Source organism: Blennius ocellaris (assembly GCF_963422515.1).
Source record: "Blennius ocellaris genome assembly, chromosome: 19".
Lineage (NCBI taxonomy): Eukaryota > Metazoa > Chordata > Actinopteri > Blenniiformes > Blenniidae > Blennius > Blennius ocellaris.
This window is the reverse complement of record NC_137668.1, coordinates 15,043,757-15,070,016: the sequence shown is the minus strand read 5'-3', so window position 1 is coordinate 15,070,016 and position 26,260 is coordinate 15,043,757. Positions and strand designations below refer to the sequence as shown.

Here is a 26,260-nt window from a genome sequence, read left to right as displayed (position 1 = left end):
TCAAGTATCTGCAGTTCTATATTGCGCAATGTGTTTACTTTGTAACCTCTGATGTTCTCTACTTTAGATCAGAAATGTAGAAGACACACACACACACAACTCTTGAGCTGGCAGCAAATACAAATGTCTCCTTATAAACTTTAATATCAATTCTGTATTTACAAATACGTACATCATAACAATTCTGATATGAAACATTGGTATTTACAAAATAGCTCTTCAGGGAAAAAAGATGATTCTGTACAGTACAACCTGATAAGTTAGTATAATTACATTAGTAGTAACTGTGCAGAAAGCTTCTAAATGACCGAGAATACAGTGAATTCAAGCTTTGAACTTAAATATGATTTTTGTTTTTAAACTACTAAACAGTTGGTTTGACCAACATTTTAAAACAAAGAGTTTGAGAAACACGTTTCAATAAACTTGTAAAAATCAAGGTTACAAATGAAAACATGTCAAAGAACATTTTCAGATTGAAACTGTGTGAACCTGTAAACAAAGATCACCATTCATTGGGAGCTTCAACTGCAATTTCTGAATGAAAAATAATAATAATACAAAAAAAGCAACAAATTTCACTAAGAATTTAATTCTTTGCTGAAGACTAGCAGCTCGTGACCTCGGTCGTGCTGCCGCGGGACGCGGCGTCACACGGCCGAGCTGCCGTCGTGGCCCAGGATGTGGCTGATGTTGTGGGCGGGGCGATTTGGCTGCTTGCTGGAGTCGGCGGACGACGTGTTGGACAGGGACAGCAGGGGAGACATCGGCATGGCCGAGCCGTCGGTGGGCATGCCGGTGGCGATCTCGGGGAAAAGGGAGGTGAGACTGAAGTTGGATATGTGAGGGGTGATCCCAGAAGAGTTGGCTATAGGCATAGGGGGCATGTCCGGGAGCAGCGGGAAGCTGGCCTGCCCGAAGCCCACGGGACGCGGCGGCGAGAGGATGGAGCCGAAGCGGTTGTTGAGCGGAGGGGCGCTGCCCTTCTCCGCGCTCGGGCTGGTAAACATTTGGTTGGGAAAGTATTGGAGGGTGACGTCGCTGGGGAGGCTGGGGTGAGCAGCTGGAGAGTAGGAGGGGTAGAAGGAGGGCAGAGTGTTCTGCGGCTCCACGGGGAGGAGGGACGGGGTGCGCGAGGTGTTGGGCTGGCTCACTGGGGGGATGAACGTAGAGTTTGCATTGATGGGAGGATTCATCCCTCCCTCGGGAATGAAAGGGAATCCAAAGTTCTGCGTAAGGTGCTGGTCGGGGACAAGGTTGTTGTCGCTCGGGACCTGGGCGCTCTCCGCCATGAAGCGCACGATGGTGCTGCGCCGGGCCTCCCCACCGGACTGTGCCCGGCTCAGCAGCACTCCTCCCCCGGAGGCCAGAGGCAGGTGGCCCTCGGGCTCGAAGGGGTTGCTCGGCCGGAGGGTGCCTGACCGCGGCCGGTCGCCCGGCCTCAGTTTGGCCGGCTGAGAATCTCGGGCGAGGTGACGCGAGTGCTGGCTGACAGCGGCGGGCGGTCTGGAGGGGGCCGAGGAGCGGCCCGGCTCAGAGCTGCTGTGAGGGGCTGGAGGGTGGGGGAGACCAGCTCGCACACCTGGGCCCGCGTGCATATTACTACTGACCTGAGTAATGTGGCCCTTGTTGCCCTCTCCGAGACGCATGGCGGGGGCTTTCTGTGTTTGGAGCACGCTGGGACTGGAGGCCTTGGCCTGGATGTCTCCCGAGGAGCTCCCAGGCACACAGCTGTACTCCATGCTGACAGGGGGACAGCACTGGACCGCTCGCTGGTGGTTGCTCTGCTCGGGAATGTGAGGCGAAAGGAGGCTTTGCATGAAACTCTGGTGGCAACTTTCCTGCTCTCGATTGAGCGCCGGTCCGACCTGGACTCCCTGCGAGCCCGGATGAGCTCCACTGTAGCTCCCTCGGTTCCTGCCATCTGCTGGAGGGCCCACGCTCATCCTGAAGCCACCCTGCTGCTGCTGCTGCCCCTGAGGGCCCCTCTGAGACGGAGCCACCGACTTGGGCGCCATGTCGCTCCCACGAGAAACCTGAGCCTCAAAACCACTGAGCTGGTGTACGCCACCTCCTCCACCCATACCCTTGAATGGGGGGCACTCGGAGACTCGCTGAACATCCGTGGACCCCGGATGGTCTGAGGGCAGCCGGTTCTGCGGGTTGTGCGCGATGTTGGCTTTCCCCCGCGATGTGTCCAGGTAGCCACGGAGGTCCGGTTGCTCCTGGGAGCCGCTGCGACCAGGGGGAAGGTGGAGGCCCATCCGCTGCTGCTGTTCACCGCTGGTGGAGCTTTTGCCGATGAGCGCCTCTGCGGAGTAGCTGGACACTCGGTGGCGCTCTTGGCGAGACGGGGCGCAGGCCAGGTCAGAGGACCGCGACACGGGATTGCTCGCGGGAGAGATGAGCTGCTGCTCCAGAGTCCTGGAGCTCATCAGCCTCTGCATAGCATTATGATCCTGACCAGGCTGGAACAGACAAAACAGTGAAATAACATCAGTTCAACCAATATCAATTATTGATCCGTACATTTCAGCCCAAACACACTGACATCAATGAAGCCAGATACAATCTGAGACTTCCTGTTGGACAACCCTGCTTATTTTATGTATTCTTTGCACTTTTTCATCTAAGTCTTTATTTTTATTTGTCTTTAAAGGTAGTTATTGAGTTACTTGTACAGCATTTGACTGCCTGTGGTTGTCCTCAAGTGCTTTATAAATAAAGCTGGATTGGACCTTTATCAGAAATACTGACGTCAAAATAAAATCATATTACAATTACAAATCACCGACACACCTGGAAGTTTCATTCCTCCATCTACACTGTGGAAACTGCTAAGCCCCCCCAACAAAAATACTCCAGGGTAATTAATTTATCATGTTTTGGACATTCATTTTTTTTACTGTGGTTGTGGATTTCGACAGTCACATAATTCTAAAAGAATCCTTAACAACCCAGAGATCCAGTATAGAGTGGGAAATGTCAATTATGCTCAATATTGGTTCATTGTTTTAAATTATATATTCAGACTTTAATTTTCCAAGAAAAAATGTGCCTCTGACAAATCATCTATCATTCAATAACTGATGTTCTATTTAGCGATTGCAATGTTAGTTATAGTTTTTGAGCCACTGAAAACTTTGTTTTTCATGAATAATAAAATCACACAAGTCAACATCAGAACCGAAGAGGGTTACAGACCTTGAGGTGGTCCTGCTGGCCCAGGTGGCTGCTGTGGTGGCCCCTGGATCCTGCATTCTGGGCTTCACAGCTCTTCTCCTGGTGCCTAAAGTGCTGCTGCTGGATCTGCTGCTGCAGATGCTGCTGGTGTCTGGAGTGGGAGTTTTGCTGCTGCTGCTGCTGCTGCTGCAGCTGTTGTTGTTGTTGTTGTTGTTGTTGATGATGCTGTGTCTGCGGAGGCTGTTGATGCCCCTGTTGTTGGTGCTGTTGTGGATGAGACTGTTGGTGTGTGGCTTGTTGATGTTGTGATTGTTGATGCGACTGTTGCGGATGCTGCTGGGCGTGCTGTTGATGTTGGGTCTGTTGTTGATGCGAGTGCTGCTGCTGAACTCCAGACTTTTCCAAGTGATGCTGCTTCTGCTGCAGGCCAGCAGGTGAGCCAGTTTGACCGCCTCGGACGAGTCCCCGCTTCTTCTGGACGTGCTGCTCTTGTTGCTGTTGCTGCAGCGCCCTCTGGTGTAGCGAGTGGCGCTGTGCAGGGTCTGGCTGTGTCAAGTGGTGCTGAAGGTGACAAAGGTGGTGTCTCTGCTGCTCCTGCTGCTGCTGTTTCATGTAAATGTTTCCTCCCAGGTGCTGACCAGTATGCTGCGGGTGACCTTGGGGCAAATGAAGCACCCCTGGCTGGTTCTGCTCAGACGGTCCTTGAGGAGGACAGTGGCCTTCCGTGGGCCGAACAACCGGGCTCATGAAAGAGTTTGTGGAGAAGAGAGGGCCTCCACTTTCTGAATTAATCCTCGTCATGACTGCCGAGGGAGTGGATGGCAGTTGCCCCACCATCATCTGGCTGTGGTCTGGTGCTTTGATATCCATGTGGCTAACTGTATTAACTGATGGAGGGCACGGCTTGGGGCGTTTTCCAGAGTTCAGCATCACTTCTTCCTGCGCCTGACGCTTCGAAATGATCTTGGCTTGCCGCTCGCCTACGCCAACTCCAGCCTGAGCCCTCATCAGTGCAGTCTTTAAAGGGGTGTACTCATTTAGTTGGGCTGCACCTGGACAGGGTGAGAGGGCATTGTTTGAGGGCTGGGATAAATGAGCTGCGGTCCCCACTGGAGATGGGACTGAACCCTGTTGGCCAGTGAGACTCGGGGAGCCAGGGTAGGGCTGGTGACTGGAGCTCGGCCTAATCAGGTTGTTAACACTTAGGCTGGCCACTGTCCCACTCTGAGAACTCTGAGACTGGGCCTGCGGGGGCGGCTGGGACTGGGAGTATGAAATGTTTTGATGTCTGCTTCCATTGGACCGGCTGACAGATCCCTCGCTGACCTGTCCTCTGACAGGCACCTCAACAGCAGGCTTAATTGCTGATGGGTCCATTAGCTTAGCAACTTTAGCCTGCTGCCCAGTAGAGACTCTTTCTTTACTAGTAGACACAGGTGGCGTCTTTGGGGGCTCCCACGTGGTTGTACTAGAGTTGGATGAAGCAGAACTCTCCCCTGAGCAAACTCCACCCCTTCTCCCGGGGCTGTCCTGTTCCAACATGGCCAAGGCTAGCATTTCTGCCTGTTCAGAGGTGAATGTAAATGATCCAAAAGAGCCAGTTGAAGCACCAATATTGTGGCCCTGGGGAAGCATGGATGCCACAGAGAATCCTCTGCCACCTCCAGGCCCTGCAGACATGGGAGAATCCGTTTGTCTGTGCGAAGTCATTGGGTGATCCATAGTTTGGTCGTCCAGGTTGGTGTACACATGTTGAGCTAGGGCAAAGTCTTTTCTTGAGGGAGCCTCCATTAAGCCATTTTTCTCGGCTGCAGTTGAATGCCTCTCCTCGTGGGTCACCCTCTCGGCTCTCGAACCATGAGCGGATTTGACATCAGTGGGGTGACATGAAGAGGGGTTGGGCATGTTTGAATCGGTCTGCTGTGTTGCAGCTCTGGGAGTGGTTGCTCTTTTCCTGAACTCTGAACTTGTTGTGGGGGCTGAAACAGAGCTGTGGGCGTTGGAAAACACTGGTGCAGGGGATGACTGTACTGTAGTCGTGGATGCAGATGGTAAAGTAGCGGGCTGAGACTCAACTTTGTTACAAGGCAGAGTGGCTTGAGTGCTAGACCTTTGGGGAAGACATTGTGACGTTGGCTGGGTGGCCTGATTCGGAGGTACTGATACAGTTGCTGTGCTGCTGCTGGAACATACTGGAGTCATACATGCAGCAGAAACAGCAGCAGAACTGTATTGAGGCTCAGTGGCAACAGATTTGTTCTGTCTGCAAACATAAATGGCAGAAGCAGACTTAGTTTGTGTTAAAGTAGCTTGGGTAGCTGATGTACTGATGATTTGCTGTTTAACTTCTGGAACTGTGGGTAAGGTTGCAGTTGAGCTGTTACCAGAACCTGTCACTACTTTTCCAGGAGAAGACGAGGCTACACTAACTGATGGCTTGACCGGTGTGACACTGACGGTTGTAACGGCAGTTGTGATACTGCTAATGTTACTATTAATTAACATTGAGTCACTCTGAGAGGAGTTTTTGTCCTGTGAATACGACTGGTGACTGACTGATTCACTAGATGAACTACAGATAACAATTTTCTGTATATTCTGCGCTGTAGTAACATTGCCTGGAGTTTCTTTGCTTTCGGTATTTGCGACAGCTGTAGTACAGGTGGGTTGAATGTCAGTGACTTTGCCAGTGGAGGACGGTGCACTCTCAGGTACTGGAACTTGAATAGTCCGGCTTTCTGCAGGCATCAATGGTTTAACAGAAACAGCGACTACCGGAGGTGTCTGAGCGAGCTCCTTCTTCTTGACAGGTTTAGTCCTTTTGACCGCTGGTCTCTTTGTATTCAAAGTTGTGCGAACTTTCTTTCCCGAAGGCTTTGAGGCATTGACGACCACCCCAGTTGCGACTTGGTTTGCACAGGGGACTTGGAGCTGACGGGCCGGCAGAGCAAGCGTGGCTCCAGGGATTGTCGTCGGTGTCTGAGGCTGCTTCTGTGGCACGACTGACAATGGAGCAGATGGGGTCTGACCAGTGTTCTGGCTAGAGATGGTAAGGGGGAGGCCCTGAGAGATGCTCTGGTTAAGACTGCTGAGTGCACCTAAACTGTTGAGGGCCACATTAGTTGTTGGCTCTTCAGTGGTGGTGGGTTGGACCAGCTGGAGTGTACTCTGACCACTCTGGGAGCTGACTTTGTCAGAGGTCTTCACGGGCTGCAGGGCAAACACCTGCCCATTTACAGTGATCGTCTGTGGGGTTGTTGGAACTGGTGGTACAGAGGATGCCTGGGTGGCCTGCAGCGGATGGTTCACTTGAGGCTGAACGGGACGAGGGAGAATGTGAACCAGCTGTTTGCCCCCGACACTCTGTAATGAAGTGGCAGACATCGAACTGTTGCTTGTGGGTACTTGAGTGGACACAGCAGGTACTGCAGCAGACACGGGAGCAGGCATCATACCAACTTGAGGATTTTGAGGGGCAGGTGCAGGCTGATTGGGAGCTTGGATGATTACAATATGCTGACAAGGAGTCTGATTGGTTATCTCTTCCCTTACAACTGGCTGGGTGGAACAGGCACTTGCCTGCTGCAGGATAACAACACTTGGATTGCTTGTGTTTTGTGGTGTCGTTACACCTGACGCTGCTGCTCCAGCTGGGTTGACCTGCAACACCTGCATGGTCTGTAGCAGGGGTAACACAGTGGCCTGCGGTTGAGGCACCAGGGCCTGCTGGGGAAGGGGCTGAGGCTGTGGGAGGAGGGCCGCTGGAGGATGTTGAATCAATGATGCCGATTGAAGTACAGCAGGCTGAGGCTGTGACGCAACAGTAGGGTGGGCCACCACAGCTGGCTGTGGCACAATGGCTGACTGAGGCAGAACAGCACACTGAGGTTGAGGGGCGAGAACTGGTTGAGGCTGTGCTTGGCTCAAGACTGCTGGCCGAAGCTGGGGCGGTCTTTGAAAGGTCTGCGTTTGAATGTGGCCCGCTATGGATGCCTGTTGTACAGGCACATGTGGCTGCATCTGTATTTGAACTGGATGGACTGATGACTTGGTGCCCACTGGACACACAGTTACCTGCTGGACAGCCTGGGGGGTGTTGTTGACCTCTGGAGTAGAGACACTCTGGCAGACTGGCTGCACCGTATTTCCTGCCATCTGCAGTGTTGTCCAGGTCGTCTGTGTGCTGCCTGCTGCCCCCGCTCGTAGAAGGGCTTGACTGTTTGGGATTGCAGTGTAACTGACAGTCCTAATGGCAGTGCCTTGTGTGACCCAGGAGCCAACCTCTGAGGTCACTGCTCTGGCGACAGTTTGGGTAAATGTGGGGTGAGTGGATGCAGGCAGAGAAGGGCTCTCAGTGGGAAACTGCGAGGCTGACGTAGCTGCGAGGGTGAGGGTCTGGGAAGGCGCGGCAGTCTGAGTTTGTTGTGGCAAGGCTTGGTTGGCTGCAGGAATCTGGAGAGTGATGTAAGACACAGACGGTGGTAGAGAGGGAGCTGCAGTCGGTGTCTCCACCACACACTGTTCAATCACTCTCACGCCTGGTGCAGACTGGGCGGGTGCGGCAGCTGACCCAGGTAGAAGTGCAGGGGTGGAGGAGGAGTTATTAACTTGCACGAGAGCTCCATTAACTCTGAGTCTGGGCTCAGACGATGGCTGAAGAATTAATGTTTCAGAGGGCTGCTTTCCTGGACTGGTCTCTTTTGTTGCAGGACACGTGACGTTGCCATTGGAATATACAATGATCCCATTCGGTAGCTGGTGAGTAGGGGTTACTTTTGCCACTTTGGCACAGCGCTGCTTGCCCTTCCAGTGGATGGTCGGGTCCTCCAGGATGTTAATGTCGTGGGCTTTGAGGAGGTCAATGTAGTGTGCACTCTCCCTTCTCAGTTCATCCAACTGACGTCTTAGGCGACGGATCTCTTCCGCTGCAGAAAAACAATCGCACAGAAAAATGACGCTCAGTAATACTTTTAAAAGCACTCATCTTGCATATTTACAAAACCGTTTGAAGTATAGAGCACAAAACTTTTACCTTGGACTTTATCTCCTCCTTCCAGAAGCATTGTGTCATTTTGTTTCTTCAGTTCAGTGATGTAACGAAAAGCCTGGTCCAGTATCATGTTCTTACTCTGTAATAGATGATAACATTTTGACACTGAAAACTTCCACATTTAGCCAATGTTACTTTAGCTATGAGTAGTTTGAGTTTGGCATAACACATTGAAGAAAGTTCTCACTGAGCAAAACATGTAAAATCCTACTGACTCTCACCATGTTTAAATGGCTTTTTGTAGTCAGATTGTTATCCGAGGTAATAATGGAAACAGTCTCTTAAAAAACAAAACAAAACAAAAAAGATGGGTAATATTTCCACTTTGACTGGAATATTTGATGGAAGGCAGACCTGGATAAGCATTACATCCCTGCCTGTTTGAACCAGTCTCTGGAGAAAAACCTACTGTCACAATATTTGTGGTGTTAAATTCTTTTCAAAGGAAATAGATGTTGGAGAAAATATGTTCCACCCTTGAAATTATATTTATCACACATTCATTAACGTTTTGCAAGAAGACAAAAAGAATGTCAGTGAGAATATATTCGAATAATATTTTTTTATAGTCATTAGGGTCCAATATAGATAAAAATATAAATTCAAATCATTGCCAAAATCGTGCATAATCTCATCAGCAAAATCTCAGCATACTTTTTACTTCTTACCTGTTTAAGTGCCTGAGAACATGGCAGAAGATTCCCAATGCGATTGATACCAGCGTTGATCTTCTCTTTTCTGTGTCTCTCAACTAAAACAAAGAAAAGAAAGGAATAAGTTTAACTTAAAGCAAATTCCACAAAGAAAATCCAACTCTGCAAGCAGCAAGATTTGCATGTTAAATCATATTTCACCTGCATTGTGAGATTCTTTGTTTTTCTTCTTTCTGCAAGGACAAAGAAATATTAATTAAGGTAAGATGATATAATTAATGTCAGGACTTTAAAGGCAATACAAAGCATCACATTGCTTACTTGGGTTTTCGACCAGGTGTCTGAGTTTCAGTCATCTCTGGCATCCTGTCTCAACAGTTGCCTGTATGATGAAGGTACCAGTCAACACATTCAGCAGCTGGATCTTAAAACTCTCTTGTGCCCGCCCTGAAACGGAAACACAGACATTTAAATAAATATAAAACACGGCAACAGCAACACACAGGAGGATAACATTATATACAAGTCAGATAACTACAACTACCTCGTGATCAAGCCCTTATATCGTTTAAATCAGTTGAATTCTGCGATGTGTTGCACTCTGCCTTCACTATTGCCAACTCCATGCTAACCCAGCTCGTGTGTATTAACCGAGCTTTGCAGCTAACCTAAACACAGCTACTTACACATTGCAGTGTATTTAATGAGAAGCGCATGCATTTCTTGGTCGTTTCATCAGAAATAAAAAGCAAGGATGAAATAAATTCCCAGGAGAGACACAGAGCTGTTACTAACACAGGTAGCTTTCTGTTAGCCACTTAGCTAAAAGCTATCTCACCCCACCGCTACCGACACAATTCATTTCAGACGCATACTCATATGTCCAGGCCCGTAAAAGGCCTGCTAATTGAGGGTTTTCCCCACCGACCTGTCGTCTCTTCATCTTGGACGCTGCTCGTTGTTATAACAACTCCAGAGATTGGAAGCTAACTGTTAGCCAGCTAAGCGTTCAACTCCACTCATCTCGCACACGTCTGCGACTGCGCAGTAGTGGGAGGCGGATCGATCCAAATAGCAATAATATCGATATTCACGTCAGTATCGAGATCGAACGATACCAGTGGAATGAGATCGATACTTAGTGTCAGATTCTCTATGCATGCGTCACTTGGCTCCTCCTCCTCTATGGGGACGTATTTGTGCCAAAATTCTGATGGAATGGAATGGATGGCAAGTAACGAAGTACAAATACTCCATTTCTGTACTTAAGCAGATTTTTCAGGTACTTTGTACTTTAAGAAGTATTTATTTCTCTGATGACATTAAACTTTTACTCGGTTACATTTTCAACATAAATATCGGTACTTTCTACTCCTTACATCTCCCAAAAAGGCTAGTTACTTTATATATATATAGTGTGTGTCCGTGTGTGTGCGAGCAGCTTCGGGAGTCTTCAGCCTTGAGAATTATTCAGGGACGAGTTTACAACTAATGATGCTAAAAATGTATGTAGTACAGTATCTATATGCTGTGAATGCTTCCCAATTCATTTCCCCGTATTTTAACAAAACACAAAAAGACAATGAGAAAAAACACTTACTGCAAATAGTAATTCCTTTATTTAGACGTCAAAAAGTCTTACAATATAGAGCTCCAGAAAAGATAAATTCTTCAAAGAAAGGAAAACATGCGTATTCTACAATGGAGAGGACACAACTCTCCTTGCATGCAGAGGGGTCAGAGCTTCATCTGGGTAATACATTGTAAAAGAGATCGTACTCAAACTTCCAAACCATCAGATGAGCTTTTAAAGTCCTATCAAGGTGTAACAACAGAAGCTCACCTGAATTCGGGATGTTTAAGACGACCATCTTGCAAGATGGCTACATCAGTTGCCAGAGATGTTTGAGATATTGCGTCTGAAAACACAAGTGTTTTGAGACACTTATCCCCACACACCTTTATTAAATGATTGACTATAATGCCCAAATCCGATTACAAACAAGCCAAATCTGCTGTTAATGACATCTCTCACAATGACAGTGTCGAGTGTCCTACTTGGAAACATTCAGTACAGTGATACATCGTTTAGTTCCCTAATTCCTTTATAGCCTCACTCTTCATGGTAAACCCAGGAGAACCTCTGAACCATTTGCCATCTCAATATAAAAAAAAAAAAACCCAACAAATTAAAATAACAGAACAGTTGAGGGGGATTTAAATTAACAGGCTGGAAAATTAAGTTATTCAGAAATTAAGAGGTGAAGTCATCTTCCCACCACTTCAAAACCGTTCACTTTTCCTCACGCCTGCACCAAAGGAGATGCATTTCTGCTTTCCCCCTCGAGGCATCATCGGCATACTGGTCAGCCTGGTTTCCTATAGTCCCCGGGTTCAGGAGGTGAGGAAATAAGAGTTGTGTCTGTGCCACATAACTCCCAAGTATCACTCCAAACCGACCAGCTGGGACTGTGTGTCTGGTGTGTGTATGTGTGTGTGTGTCAGTGATGGTCTTTCCAACACTTTAACCACTTCAAACCAACTGTTTTCCTTTGCTCAATAGTATAGGTGTGCCCCCATTAGCTTTAGAAACTGCAAAACAAGAACAAAATAAACAATTCAAACACAAACAGTGTGATTTGAAAAACACCACAGTCTCCCCCTCCACCATGTTTAAAACTGTCTGAAGTTGGCAACGTTGTCGATCGGAGCACTTTTGGATATCAAGCTTTTTTTCTTTTCTTTTTTTTTCCTTTTCTTTTTCGTCATTTTCAATAAACTGAACGGGGGAGCAACAGAAGATGCAAAAGGGGACGCCTTTGCAAAAAGAATGCAGCCATTTTTTTTTTTTTATACTTAGAAATTAGTTTTCTCTTTTTAGCGTCCTTTGAAGAAAGTGTTGGGATGGTCGACCCTGGGGCTTTTGTCACAGTTCTGTTTCTGTGGAGGCGAGCAGGTCGGCGCTCTTTCCAAACGCTGTGGCCCTACTCGGACTTCTGAAGCTCGCCGCTGGGGGGTGCACACGGACTGCGCAGGCTCTTCTGCAACACGTGGGCGTCTGCGGGCTCTATCCTCTTGTAGTAATTCTTTTTTGTTTCAATGATCTCAAAGCCAAACTTCTGGTAAAAGTCAATGGCCGATTCGTTGCTGATCTGCACATGACTGCGGAGAATGAAAGAAAAAAAAAAGAAAGAAGTTTAGTTGATTAAAAAAAAGCTTTGGACAACTTGGGAGACGTTGTGCTATAAATAGCTAGTATATGCAAGCTACATCAATATATACTCACAGGTAAATATTGTCAAAAGTGCCATCCTTCTCACAGATGTTAAGCACGTGATTTAGCATCTTTGTGCCTGGAGGAAAAAAAAATAAAAAATTCAGCAAAGTTAAACAAAAAAACGCACAGTAGCATCTTTTTTAAAAACAGAGCTCCATACCAATTCCAAGTCTACGGTAGGGTGCTAGACAGCCGAGTGTCATGATGTACAGTCTCTTCTGGTTCTGGGAGTGGTCCACTCTGCAGCACACCGCCCCGACTGCAATGTCATTGAAGTACGCTGCAACAGATTCAAAAAACACTGTTAACACCAGAACAACTCCACCAAACAAGAAGTCAATATGCTGCTTTACAGTCAAGCCCAACCAGAGTAAAGAAAGTGTCAATCCCCTTAGGACAGTATTACGATGACAAACTAAAAGCTTGTTTTCTTTTTTGTAGAATGGATTGATGTTTTAATATAATAGATAATCTTCCCGGCCATTTCAATGCTAGTAACTACAGCCGCTTCAATGTTGTGTGTGTGTGTATGAAGTTTGTAGATATATATATATTCAGAAAGACAACTTAAATGGACATGTCAATATTGAGGTTTGATTCTCAATGAAATGATGAATTGTGTACTAGTCAGGTTTCTCTGAGGGAGGACCATCGTTCGATGAAAATGGGAGCAGTGAGTGAACTGATCTTTATCGCTGGTTAAATGTTCCCTGCCAGACTGCAAAGGGTAGGGGCATTTAAGGGTTTCCACATAATCTGCTTAGATCTATAATTGGCCGTGGATTACTTTTATATCCAATGTGTGGAATTCATGAGGGGAAAACATTCCTTCTTTTTACTCCCCACATGTATTCAGATTGATTCATGATAATAATGTCCTAGCAGCACCAAAGCAATATAAAATTTTCAGAATTCAAAATTAGCGGAGGGTATGACTTGTTTGGGTGTTTTGATTTGGATTTTTTTTCTTACCTAGCTTTGCAAGCTCTCCGACTTCCAGTACATCTTTGTAAAACTTGTCATTGTAGCTGACGGGGAAGATGACCTGGTTCAGGCGCTTCAGCTGCTTAATGTTGTGGGGCGTAACGTCCCCCAGCTCGATCCGGCTACTGGAACAAGAGCAAAACGGTTAAATAGCTGAAAGCAAACTGTCATGTTCAAGGCTCAGTGATACAAAATGGGAAGAAAAAAAAAAGGGGGGGGGGGGGAGAAAACTGACTATAAATTTTATAGTGGACATGCATGCTAAAAATGTAGAATACTATTTTAATATTTTTGATTGACAGTAAAAAGATGTAACCTTTAGCAAAATCAAAGTCTACAAGCGGCACACAACTGCAAAATGTTACAGATAATCTATATATAAGAGTAGCACAAGACATAGGTATGGCAAATCTTTTAATATTAACAGTTGACATGTTCAGAGATGTTAAAAACTGTTACTCCAACAATGAGAAAAATAAGGAAAAAATTTAGTCTGACATTGCTTCAAAATGGCGAAGCTTAAAAATTAAATATAAGCAACATAACCCTGAAATGTCAATAATCAACAACCATGATTCAGGACAGTGTTATAGAGCTCAGTATGTGATATAAAACAGAAATGTAACAACTCTGAAGCGGTAATCACACTAATCTGGTTAAAATAGTATTTATGGCTTCAGTGTTATCTACTGAAGGAAACAAATGACAGATCAACAATCACACAAATGTGACAGATCACATTGAGATCAATGTTTATTGGGTTTTCAATATTCTAGAATCTAGTCATTATGAGAGTGACATAAAAAAAGTAGTTTGCAGATGAAGAATAAACTTACCATTTCAACATGACAACGTCATATAATTTGATTATATGATTCTACAGTTATTTAAAATCACACTCACAGCAACACAATGACTGTCCACTCATCTGCCACATGATTAGATAAGATCTGTACAATTTAATGTGATCAAATCAAATCACTCTTTAAGTATATGGTGATCTGATACAGTGCTTCTGCCACAAATACGGATTTTACGAAGGTTCAGAGGTTTTAATTTATCAACACGCTCAGGTTACATTTTGCAGTGGCGTTGATGACCGAAAGCAAAACCAAACATTCTGATCCTCGCGAAGAAGGCAGAGCTTTCTTAGATTGTGCAAGTGTTACTAACGAAGTAGCCGTAAGTGCGTAAAGGCCAAGTGACCTAAACACAACACCGCACGGTGGTATTTATAGGACCTCTGCACATCTAAATACAGCTGTCGGTCACGTGCTTGCTCACCGGGGTGTTCGGTATAATCTGTGAAATCTCATCAAACAACCTCAACATCTATTGAGGTTATCACACTCGTGTTGCTCGATAACTTGTGCTGTGGTGTGTCAATTGAGAGATGGGGCTTCACTGACACCGTGCCACTTTTGACAGCTCAAGTTACGCCGAGCGAGCTGGCACCGTGTCCAAACTTTAGTTTCACGTTAAAGCGGCAACTTTCTCTAGAGGCATTTAGTGACTGTGCTTATCTGCCGAGTTAGTTTCAAGGGAGTATCGCGACATTAAATAGACTGAGTTCTCCTAAAGAAAGCAAATATGAATATCGGTGTGGATCCAGGGATAGTCTGCTTAGCTTAGCTTTACTGACTCAGCTCCCAAGAAGCGGCTAGCGCGTTAGCTTAGCCTCCGCGACACCGACGAGCAGACAAGCGGCTTATGTAAACGAGAACATCCGTGACAGGCACATGGGCGCCACGGAGCTGTCACTAATATTTCTCCCCAACGTGTGAATAAAAGTAGCCTGGAAGGCTAGCGAGCCTCACCGCCTCTCACCGCCTCCCCTTGTAGAAAAAAAAGACATGAAAAACTTTACTCGGGCTAAACTACGTTATACGTGACTCAAAATCTCACACTCACCCTTTCATTTTAAAAAGATATTATCCCTTATTTTCGATGAGGCTGAACTTTGGAGTTGTTCTGGGTAGAAAGTGGGGATTTTGACAGAGTTAGGGTCGGGGATGCCTCCCGTGTTACCCTCCACATGTAGCTAGCTGCGCTGGTAGCAGTTAGCTTAGCCGCCACACTCCTTCCACGGCTGTGTAGAGAGGCTGTGAACCTTGACCCGCGCATGCGCACTGTCGCCAAGGTGCCGCTAGTGCACAGTATGACCTGGTTCAAGACTGGCTGGCTGCGATTGCAGAACCAGCAAATAAGACCTGGGTCTGGACTGACAGGTTTTAACTTGCTCACCGCACGTTATTTAAAATATCTGGTTTTCTACTTTCAAAATACAGGATCTGTATTTTCTTCTTTCTACCCCCTTTAAGACATGTAAAACGAGATACATGTGTTATATGTGTATTTCTATGTGGATGTATTGTCGGTTATATCTGTAAATAGTGTAAGTTCACACTGGCAACCTTTCACGTCACATATGGGGTGTAATTATCCATTGTACGCCTTCTCTTCTAATGATTACCCACTGAGAGATGCAAAATACCTTCTGACCACTGTTCAAGATAGCAATTTTCAGCTTTGGTTGTGCCAGATATGCCATTATTTTATCTCAAAAGAATTAGTAGTCTATTATATAATGCCAGATATGTCATTATATCATAGACTACTCATTCTTTTGAATTATGTCAGAGTCCAGTCCTGTTCTATTCATCTGTGCAGACAACATTTTGCATCTGCTATCATACTGCCATATTTGTAACTTTTGTGATATTGTTATTCTACATAATTATATTAGACTGAATATGTGCATATGCATTTCACTATTCAATGATGGTATCTCATACAATTTATAAAAAACTTGTATGAGGTACTATGCAGACATGTATAACTTAAAATTACATTTACAGATGAGTATGTTATATAAACTAATCTGCTGTAGCATCACTAGCATAATTAGTAAACTACTGATGAAGTGACCATTTTGTATCATTGCCCTCACATATTTTATACAAAACTTTTTCTACCACTACTTAGTCACTCACACGTTACAACAATTCTTAAATTAGGGTTCACTTGCAGCTCCAGTTGAAAGAATCTGAGTCCACAAAAATGATGATGATGATCTTGTGCTAATATAATGCCAATTTCACTTTCAAATAATGAGTTGGAATAGCAGTTTTGATAGTTAACATAGTTTGGAATTTTAATTTTCCATATATATTTTTTTTATTGAATTAAAAAAATTTGAATATGGATGTGGTGTTATTTTATCCAAATTATTTTTGTTCAATTCAAATACAATTCAATATACGTAGCCTTGGCGCTTGTCGCTTGAAGAGCTCTGCCGTGGCTCCTGGGCGGATCCAAAATGGCGTCAGTTGCATGGATTCCGCAGTAAAACCGAGCAGCCAGTGAATGAAGTCAGCTGATCTCTGACTGCTGTCACGCTCCGCAGCACCAAACGTTTCTCTCTCCAGGAAAGACACTAACCGGACACTTCGCAACCAGACGGTAAACGTGACATTTTCTAAACGGCGCTCGCGCCGATCAATCTTGTCTTTGTTGATCTAACGTGTTGTTTTGCTGTTTTCTCGTAATGAAACCCGTGGAGCTGCCCCCTCGATGCGCAAAGAGCCGCGGAGGCAGCAGAATTTCAGGCAGGCCGAGAGACCAGATGTTGGTTTTTATTTCCATGATAGAGAAGCACACCCACATCTTTTATCAGTGGAGACACCGTGGGGTCGACTGTAGAGGAGCATCGTGTGTATTTTGGATGGATCAGTCGAATTTTACGCTCTCCTTGCTGTGTCAATAAAACCAGCTGTGAACTGTAAAAAAAAAAAAAAAACTGTCAACAGAAGACGATTGAAGTCGCGTTCAATGCTCAGATCTCTGCAGAGCTCATTACATATCATCTGCAGACTGTTTGGGGTTACCTTTAAATATATATTGACATTGGTGTGGCGTTCTATTTTGCAACCACTACAAACTGAGTGATGCGTTCAATGAGTTTGCAATTAACAATGGTGTGACAGGAGGCTTTGTGATCTTATCACTCACATGTAACATTTCTGAGCCTCATCATATCTGTGTGTTCACCCTGCTGTTCCTATATGAACAAACTATCTCCGGCTTAGGTCCTAACTTAAAGTATGGATAATATGCATATGTTGTTTCCCACAGGTAAGGTCGACAGTGCAATACATATGTACAAAATTATTTTCAGGATCGTTTTTTTTTGTCCCAGACTGTGAGAGATTGTCCTCAGCTTCCTCATTACAGTCATAATTTGTACTTCCCAGTTTTGCACCATGCGTTTTTCCCACTTCTCTAAAGAGACTCATTGAGCCAGCCAGTCATGTGGCCCGATCATATGATCAAGTGTCACATCTGGTGAAGCCTTTGTCCATCACTTTTTTTACTGTAAGATGTGAATGGTGGAGTTGTTTCATCTCTTGGAATGCTATACAAGCTTTGTGTTGGAGCCTGTAACAAGTATAATACATGCAGCTGTTTAGTGGCTCTTATATTGTTGGGTTGTAAAGAGTATAATTTGACTGCTCACCTTATCACCCCAAAGACACTCCCACTAGTCACTGTTACAGCTTCCGTGGCTGAGAGATTAAACCCACATAATAGACTCAACAGAAATCTTGTGTACTTTTAAGTTTTCTGTTCCACCTTTTCAGGTGTTATTCTTGTAGTACAAGCAGTGACCTGCAGGAGGCGCTGCTATATTCCTGCACAGATGGGTGAATCAGCCTCGCGTGAACAGGAAGAGCTGCACAACAGTGAGAAGGGCAAGAAAAGGACACGATGGAGTGTGTGTGTGTGTGTGTGTGTGTGTGTGTGTGTGTGTGTGTGTGTGTGTGTGTGTGTGTGTGTGTGTGTGTGTGTGTGTGTGTGTGTGTGTGTGTGTGTGTGTGTGTGTGTGTGTGTGTGTGTGTGTGTGTGTGTGTGTGTGTGTGTGTGTGTGTGTGTGTGTGTGTGTGTGAGAGAGAGAGAGAACCAGGGGTGCAAAACAATAAATTATATGAGAATATTGGTTTCATATCCACCGAGGCTGGTGCACACAGGATATTGCAGATGAAACTGACCATATGTGCAGGGGATGGATTTATGTCACGACTGAAGACTGCTTGGTGTGTGTGTGAGAGAGAGGCTACTGCAATTGTGGAGTGAAATAGTGTGAAGCATGTGTCTTACTAGTGTCACTGAAGAAAGGACATGATGCACAAATAGATAACTGTTCTGACTGCATTTTTAAAAAAAAAGGATGTTATTTAGATAGACATGCACGTACATTTGCAGGGGAAACACAGGGTCCCCATCTAATGTGCCCCTGATACGTCATATTGACTGTAGTAGTAGTCCTGAGGTGCGCAGCCGAGACGGAGGGGGTGGTTTTCTGGAAACGCTGAAAAATGAGTCGTGAGCTGTGATGCTGCCGTATTCCTTTCCTTGATTTTTACCATGGTTACCACAAGAGGTGCCAGTCGCACGTTGCCAACGCAGTTACAGCCAAATAGCCCTTTGACTGTAGGACTTCAGTAATGAAAACATTCTTACACCAGTGCATTTTATAGCTTCCATTAAATTCCTCGACAAAAGAGGCGATGATTTTCTCAGTGGTTTTGTGGAGCGCTCATTCTTCTGCTTTTTTCTTGCAGTGGGACTAATAAACCTGTGAAGATGGACTTGTCCAAGCTGCCCAAGGTCAGGGATGAGGAGCGAGAGAGCCAGTTTGGATTTGTTCATGGAGTCTCTGGACCAGGTTGGGATCCATGTCCAAACACAATCACAGTCTCCTTCATAAAACATTTCCAGTTGTTAACGCTGGCTTAGGGTTAACTTGTAAATTGTGCACCGAAAGGCCCCGGAACTGCACTCAAACCAGGGATTATACTTGATGTGAGACGATTGCTTCAACCACTTCCGTTGTCTTCACATTTAAAACAAAACATGACTCATGAATATGGCGCAATTGTTTTTGATTTCAAGTTCTCATCAGATTCACGGAAGTTAGGGCACGGTTCAATCTCAAGCCACAAGTCCTTGAATTCTTTAAATGATTGAACTGGGTTAGTCAGCCTTGGAAGGAAAGAAAAGCACCGAAAATCCAAATAAATTTTATTTTGTCCAGGTCATGCACAGACAATATAGACTTTTTCATGTTTTAAGCCAATTACTGAAATCCAAGGATTCTGTATGACGGAATTTACTTCATACTATCACGCGAACCTAATATTTAAATTATTGGTGTAGTTTGAAGATTTAGAATACGATTCCTAGAAATTAGATGTAGTTTTACCAAGTCACAACCCAGCAGCTTTATAGCAGTTAATGTGAAGCGATTCCAAATATGCTCAAGTATCTAGTTTGTTCAACTTGCAGATTTTGGCTCCTTTTTTCAAAAAAATTTTCAAACAGTTAGGAAATTGCGAAACTACATTTTTGCACAGTGATTGTTAGTTACATTAACTTTGCTTGCATGACATACTAAGCACATCTAATACAGACACAGGTGGCCCTTGCTGATTTTGTCATGGAGACTTCTGGCTGCTTTTGGTCTCTAAACTTGAGAGACGATTATTTTATTAGTAATCCCTGCAGACAGCTCATTTGCTTTTCTTGTCCATATTTGGGTAGTTATTCACAGCAACACTACACACCACAAGGCACACTTTTATCTAAACAATAGTTTTTTTTTTTACAATAATGACTGATGATTAATATCGGGGTTGAGTTCTTATGTGAAACTAATGTAAGGTAATAGAAATATCACAGGTCTATTATCACTCCTGCGAACAACAAGATCCACACCTGTCAAACATGATGTTCTGTCTTGTTTATGTTTTTAGTGGTGACCGCGACGGCCATGGCCGGAGCAGCCATGTATGAGCTGGTGCGTGTCGGCCACAGTGAGCTGGTGGGCGAGATCATCAGGCTGGAGGGAGACATGGCCACCATCCAGGTCTACGAGGAGACGTGTATCCTCACTGTTACGTGCTGTCCGGCGGTTTAATGGCTGCCGTTAAAGGGCCGCTTTCCAGTTTTTCAGGTTACTTTTAATGAAAGAGTTGTTCCGGTAGGATTCTAAGCTCTTGTCGAGATGTCGGTGCATTTCTTTCTATTTTTTTTTCCTGAGTTTGAGTTCAGCCGGTGTGTCGGTGGGGGATCCCGTGCTGCGGACAGGGAAGCCTCTCTCTGTTGAGCTGGGTCCAGGAATCATGGGGTCCATCTTTGATGGTATCCAGCGACCCCTCAAGGACATCAATGACCTCACACAAAGCATCTACATCCCGAGAGGAGTGAACATCGGCGCCCTCAACCGAGACCTCAAGTGGGAGTTTTCTCCCAGCAAGAGCCTGCGGGTAACGAGCGCGTGCACACTCGCAACCGTCCTCGTGTCTTCACTTCCCCCAGCTGAGTTGTCTCTGTGTGTCCCCCTTTGTTTTCACCGTTAGGTTGGGAGTCACATCACAGGTGGCGACATCTATGGCTTCGTGCACGAGAACTCCCTCATCAGGCACAAGATCATGTTGCCTCCCAAAAACAGAGGCACGGTCACCTACGTGGCTCCACCTGGAAGCTACGATATCTCCGTGAGTCCGAAGCTCCGCCCCTGACGCTGCCGTGCTTCGCCAAGTCGCTGTTGTTTTGTGTTGACGCCGTGCGTCTTGCGTCTCAGGATGTGGTGATGGAGCTGGAGTTTGAGGGTGTGAAGGAGAAGTTCACCATGGTGCAGGTGTGGCCCGTCAGACAAGTGAGGCCCGTCACAGAAAAACTGCCCGCTAATCACCCGCTACTGACTGGGCAGAGAGTGCTGGATGCTCTTTTCCCGTACGTTTCACATCATCTCCGACTTTTATCTCACGACATCGACATTGGGTTTTTTTTAATTCTCAAATATCTGTCTGAAGGTGTGTGCAAGGAGGAACCACAGCCATCCCCGGAGCTTTTGGCTGTGGTAAGACTGTCATCTCCCAGTCCCTGTCCAAATACTCCAACAGTGATGTCATCATCTACGTTGGCTGCGGGGAGCGTGGGAACGAGATGTCAGAAGTACTGCGAGATTTCCCAGAGGTCGGTGACAACTTGCCGTACTTCAACAGTCGTCTTCACTTATTTCAAATTATTTCTTTTAAGCGCTGGGCAAAAGAAAATATTCAATTGATTTCTAGAATTTATGGCTAAAAACAATTTTTATTTTGCAAATTCGAGTTTTTTTTCCTGTACAGTTTTTCAGCATTTTTCACGTTCCATTCTATCATATCTTGAATTTTTTGAATGACTGAGCCTCATTTACTTTATATTTTGGGATTTATTTTTTTTTATATGAATTTTACCTCTGAGGACAATCACTGCAATGAAGTTGCACTTTTGACAATATACTTGATGTCTGCAGTCATTTTTAATTGCATTGAGGGAAAGAATATAATAAAATTGTAAATCGAATTGAAACAAATTTTTCTTTAAAAAAATTGCTTTTTTTGGGGCCAAATTGCCTAGCCAACTAATAATAATAACACACTGTAATAATATATGTATGCATATAAAATAATAATAATAATATGAGAATTTTTGTTTGTAGCAACATTCACGTAAACTTTCAACACTGTATGAAAAGTTTGTGAAGAATTTGAATTGTTAATCAAGCGCATCGGCTTTTTAACAGCTGACTATGGAGGTGGCTGGAAAGACTGAGAGCATCATGAAGAGGACAGCTCTGGTGGCGAACACCTCCAACATGCCTGTCGCTGCCAGAGAGGCCTCCATCTACACAGGCAGGTTCAGCTATAAGCGTTACACAATGCCGTGCATAACACTGTGCAACAGTTGTGTGGTTTACTACTTTTTCACTTGTATTGTTGGTGAATAAAGTGAAATTCGACTCTGCAAATTGAGTCTGTTCACATTTAGCCTTCCATCACCGACAGTTTATTTATTATTAGTACAGTGTGAGTGAAGTGTTAAAAAAGCATTTAAAAAACCATACTGTGTACACCCGGTTGAAAGAAATTATCCCTGCTCTTCCCTTGTGATTATTTCTGATTGGCTCACACAAGTAATGCGTTCTCACTTTCTGTGTTTTGGCAGGAATCACACTGTCTGAGTACTTCAGAGACATGGGATACAATGTGAGCATGATGGCCGACTCCACCTCGCGTTGGGCCGAGGCTCTCAGAGAGATTTCTGGCCGTCTGGCTGAGATGCCTGCTGGTAAGATTACAGTTTGTTGGTGATCGTCAGAAGACCGAGGCTTTGCTCACAGTGGTCTGATTCGACCGGCATACTTTTGGTTACAAGCCACCACTGAATTACAGTTATGATGAATAGTTTTATCTGAATACGGTTAGTTTAGTAAATAGTAACATTATTTCTCTCAATGTCATGAAATGTAAGCATTTCTTAACTCAGTTACTGGATTCTGAATTTTATGTGCAAAAAAAAAAAGTGAGGCGGATGGTTAAACAGCTGAGTTAACAGCCCGAGCTCAATTCTGGGTTTTTTGCATGGATTTTTTTTATGAGTGGGGGAGATGTCAGTCAGTTCTGTCACTTGATTTAAAATAAAAACAACAAACTCTTTCTCTATCCGCTCTCAGACAGCGGTTACCCTGCATACCTGGGCGCCCGGCTCGCCTCCTTCTACGAGCGTGCAGGCAGAGTGAAGTGCCTGGGCAACCCTGAGAGGGAGGGCAGCGTCAGTATTGTCGGCGCGTGAGTACAGCCTCATGTCACTAGATGGAGACATTACTCTGCATTATCGTTGCGGCGAACTCTCAAGGATCTATTTGTTGTTTCCTCAGTGTGTCACCTCCCGGTGGCGACTTCTCTGATCCCGTTACTTCAGCCACGCTTGGTATTGTTCAGGTAAATAATGCACCTCCGAGGCCACCGTCACGTTTGATGAAGCATATTGTCACTGAACATCATGTGCCTGGTGCCTCCTTTCTCAGGTGTTCTGGGGTTTGGATAAGAAGCTTGCTCAGAGGAAGCATTTCCCCTCCGTCAACTGGCTCATCAGCTACAGCAAATACACCCGCGCCCTGGATGAATACTACGATAAGCACTTCCCCGAGTTTGTGCCCCTGCGTACCAAGGCGAAGGAGATCCTGCAGGAGGAGGAGGACCTGGCTGAGATTGTGCAGCTGGTCGGAAAGGTGAATTCGGCATGAAGACGGCGCAGTGGTTTTATCTGTCACATAGTCGTGTCGCATACTCCTGTCAGCTCTTCATGAATAAATGAATAATTTGATCCTTTTTTTTTCTTTGACAGGCTTCACTTGCAGAATCTGATAAAATCACTCTGGAAGTGGCCAAGCTCCTCAAAGACGACTTTCTGCAGCAGAACGGTTACACTCCTTATGACAGGTAGCTTTATAACCTGTACTCCCCGTCAATGTAGAGAATAAGTGAAACGCCACTGCTGAACTCGTTCCATGCAAACCAATCTGATACCAAAGCCTTGTAAAGATGTTATGATTTACTTTCCTTTGACATCATCTTCCCAGGTTCTGTCCTTTCTACAAGACGGTGGGCATTCTCTCCAACACGATTGCCTTCTATGACATGGCACGGCACGCAGTGGAGACCACAGCTCAGAGCGACAACAAGATCACATGGGCCATGATCAAGGAGCACATGGGGGAAATCCTCTACAGGCTCAGCTCCATGAAATTCAAGGTGTGTAAAGTATCATAGCAATAAATGACAAGAGATTGTGAATACATTTATGTTGGGACTGCAGGGACATTTTGCCGAGTTTGACATGTCAACAGGACCAGGGTTTATGGAAGGTCCTTATGTCGTGATCATTGTAAAAAAAAAATGTACCGGAGCACATGCTGTATGGATGAAAGACGTTGCCTTGACCTGCGTCATGCGTGTCTGTGCAGGACCCAGTGAAGGACGGCGAGGGGAAGATAAAGGCGGAGTACGCACAGCTGCTGGAGGACATGCAGAACGGCTTCCGCACATTGGAGGAATGAGCTCGCCCCTCTCAAAATCGTTCCCGCATTCATCTCCGACCCCTCCACTGCAGAATCACATTCCGCCTCCGTGTATTCCTGGAACCTGTGTGTGCTCTCCTGTGCTCCTCTGTGAGTGGAAGCGCGAGTGTGTGCGTGTGTGTAACTTCATGTGGGGGGAAAAGAGGAAGATGTACTGTATTCATTATTGTTTGTTGCCTCATGTAGGTCTGCTCTGGATCCTCTGCATGGTCACTGATGGTGTGTGTGTGTGTGTGTGTGTGTGTGTGTGTGAGTTCCTTGTGTGTATGTAAGAGGGATCTCTTATCCCCGTTTCTTCCTTTACTCTGTTTACATGATTTCTGTGTGTAGCTGTGTTGCTCTTCCTGAAGAGGGTTGTTCAGTTGATGTATTGTAATCCACAGACCATCTGTACAGAAGAGTATTGAATATAAATTTAATAAGATCATTCTATTTATTGCCAGCATTTTGACGTAAAGGCTTTGTTGTTCTTTCTTTTGGTTTTTTAATGGCTGTGTTTCACGCCGTGCAGTGCTGTGTACTTTGCTGTGTGAATGTGTAAGTGTCGGGATGGCTGACTCGCCGCTGTCCAAAAGTTTCATCATGTGACTCCCAAAGAAGTAAAACGTGGGGAAAGAAAAACTGTCTTTGCGTTTCACTGTTTCACTTCATTGTTTTTGATAATGCAGTCCGTGCTGTTGAACTGGTCTCTCTGCATTTTGCTCATGCTCTGAACTCTGCTTCACTTTGAATGTATCAACATAATAATACTTTTGTTGACCTCAGTAACTCTTCTTGAAGTTAGAGGACAGCTAAATATAGATCTTGCGTTGATAAATGGTGATTAACATTTTGGAAGAAGTGTATATTCTAATGATTTAAATCCATCAATAGTTGGTGACACATTCACATCTCACTGGTATAAAACTTTACTTATCTAAAAGTACATAAGTATAAGCACTGCATTTCATGTCTTACCTAACAGGATATGGGCGTTACAAAGAGGATGTGATTGAAGAAAAAAAAAGAAGTGCCAGTTATCACTCTGATCTTAAAACCTTGAATTTCCTCCTCAAACTAATATATATATACACTGAAAGTTTTAGGGTGTTCTACAATCTACAGGAAATATTACTTGATGGACTAATCAGATGTATTCTTAAACATAGATACTGTCAATTGCAATTCCTTTAATTTTAAAATAATGCGTTAATCAGGTGCACTAACTCCTATGAACTATGAACCAGTTTGTAGAGGAAAAGGGGCCGAAGGTATTCATCAGAAATAATGCACATATCATGATAAAGCGCACAACAGTCCTTCCTATATCTCAATATGTTCCTCATTGCTCTATTTCCAGTTTTAAAAAGATCATAAAGAAATGCATAAATGAGCAAACATGGCACTTGTACAATATGAATATGAATATTATACAATCAAGCTCAAGACCTTAAAAATGATTGTGCATCAAAACCATGTTGGTCGTCTTTGGCAAAACAAAACATAAATACCTTAATTAAAGTGGTGTGCGCAAGTGAACCAAATAAAGACTACAGGCACTGAAGCTGATCCCAGCTAACTGAAGTGAAGGCAGAGCACACATTAAAAAAAAAAAAAAAGAAGAAGAAAAGAGACCGACAACACATATACTCACATTCAGGGGCAATTTTAGGGTCATCAATTAACTTCAGAAGGCGTCAACAGAATATTGGAGTCACTGAAAGTGGAGCTAATTAAAACCATTTGTATCTGCTGTTTTCCATAAAGAGATGGAACATAAACATGTGGGATTTTCAGGTAAATGACCGCAGAAAATAAAATCAAAACAAGAATTTGAAATATTTCTTTTTTTTTTTACCTTCTTTTTTTTACCTTATCGTTGAGAAGACTTGGTTCATTCCAACCTTTGCTGAAAGACGGAAGTGCTGAAGGGAAAAAAGCTTATTGAGTTGAGCTATAAACAACTCATCTGAGACATGACTCAGAGTCAGATATCCCACTGCTTTTTATAAGCAGGCAGGCGCCAGAAAGCGATGGGAAACAATGCTTTATTCAGTATTATTTTTATTCGAGTGGAGGTGAATCATCGGCAAAAAGATATATTTTATATTTTTTCCCATAACTGAATTCACAGTATATCGATCAGATATACTGTCCCTCAAACTATT

General features: G+C 44.6%; 3 protein-coding genes across 4 annotated transcripts; 1 reads left to right on the top strand and 2 right to left on the bottom strand.

Annotated features, from left to right (window-relative positions):
* Positions 1-223: 223 nt before the first annotated feature.
* usf3 (upstream transcription factor family member 3) lies at positions 224-9,923 on the bottom strand. Its single transcript, XM_080515034.1, has 7 exons — positions 9,815-9,923; positions 9,208-9,333; positions 9,088-9,119; positions 8,902-8,984; positions 8,216-8,312; positions 3,205-8,108; positions 224-2,468 (listed from the first exon to the last, which is right to left on the bottom strand). The coding sequence occupies exons 2-7, from the start codon at positions 9,249-9,251 to the stop codon at positions 651-653; spliced, it is 6,978 nt and encodes a 2,325-aa protein (XP_080371160.1). The 5' UTR covers positions 9,252-9,333; positions 9,815-9,923; the 3' UTR covers positions 224-650.
* Positions 9,924-10,482: 559 nt separating this feature from the next.
* Positions 10,483-15,244, bottom strand: naa50 (N-alpha-acetyltransferase 50, NatE catalytic subunit). 2 transcript variants are annotated; one of them, XM_080515394.1, is made up of 5 exons: positions 15,059-15,244; positions 13,136-13,272; positions 12,324-12,443; positions 12,173-12,239; positions 10,483-12,048 (listed from the first exon to the last, which is right to left on the bottom strand). In XM_080515394.1, exons 1-5 carry the CDS (start codon positions 15,064-15,066, stop codon positions 11,871-11,873), a joined length of 510 nt encoding a protein of 169 aa, XP_080371520.1. In that variant the 5' UTR covers positions 15,067-15,244; the 3' UTR covers positions 10,483-11,870. The 2 variants fall into 2 exon arrangements, with proteins under 2 accessions (XP_080371520.1, XP_080371521.1); XM_080515395.1 differs by having other exon boundaries at positions 13,136-13,269.
* Positions 15,245-16,555: 1,311 nt separating this feature from the next.
* On the top strand, positions 16,556-24,713 carry atp6v1ab (ATPase H+ transporting V1 subunit Ab). Its single transcript, XM_080515035.1, has 15 exons — positions 16,556-16,609; positions 18,769-18,872; positions 19,960-20,088; positions 20,258-20,472; positions 20,566-20,703; positions 20,790-20,941; positions 21,022-21,184; positions 21,777-21,885; positions 22,199-22,321; positions 22,707-22,821; positions 22,911-22,974; positions 23,061-23,264; positions 23,381-23,475; positions 23,616-23,787; positions 24,000-24,713. The coding sequence occupies exons 2-15, from the start codon at positions 18,791-18,793 to the stop codon at positions 24,090-24,092; spliced, it is 1,854 nt and encodes a 617-aa protein (XP_080371161.1). The 5' UTR covers positions 16,556-16,609; positions 18,769-18,790; the 3' UTR covers positions 24,093-24,713.
* The last annotated feature ends 1,547 nt before the right edge of the window (positions 24,714-26,260 follow it).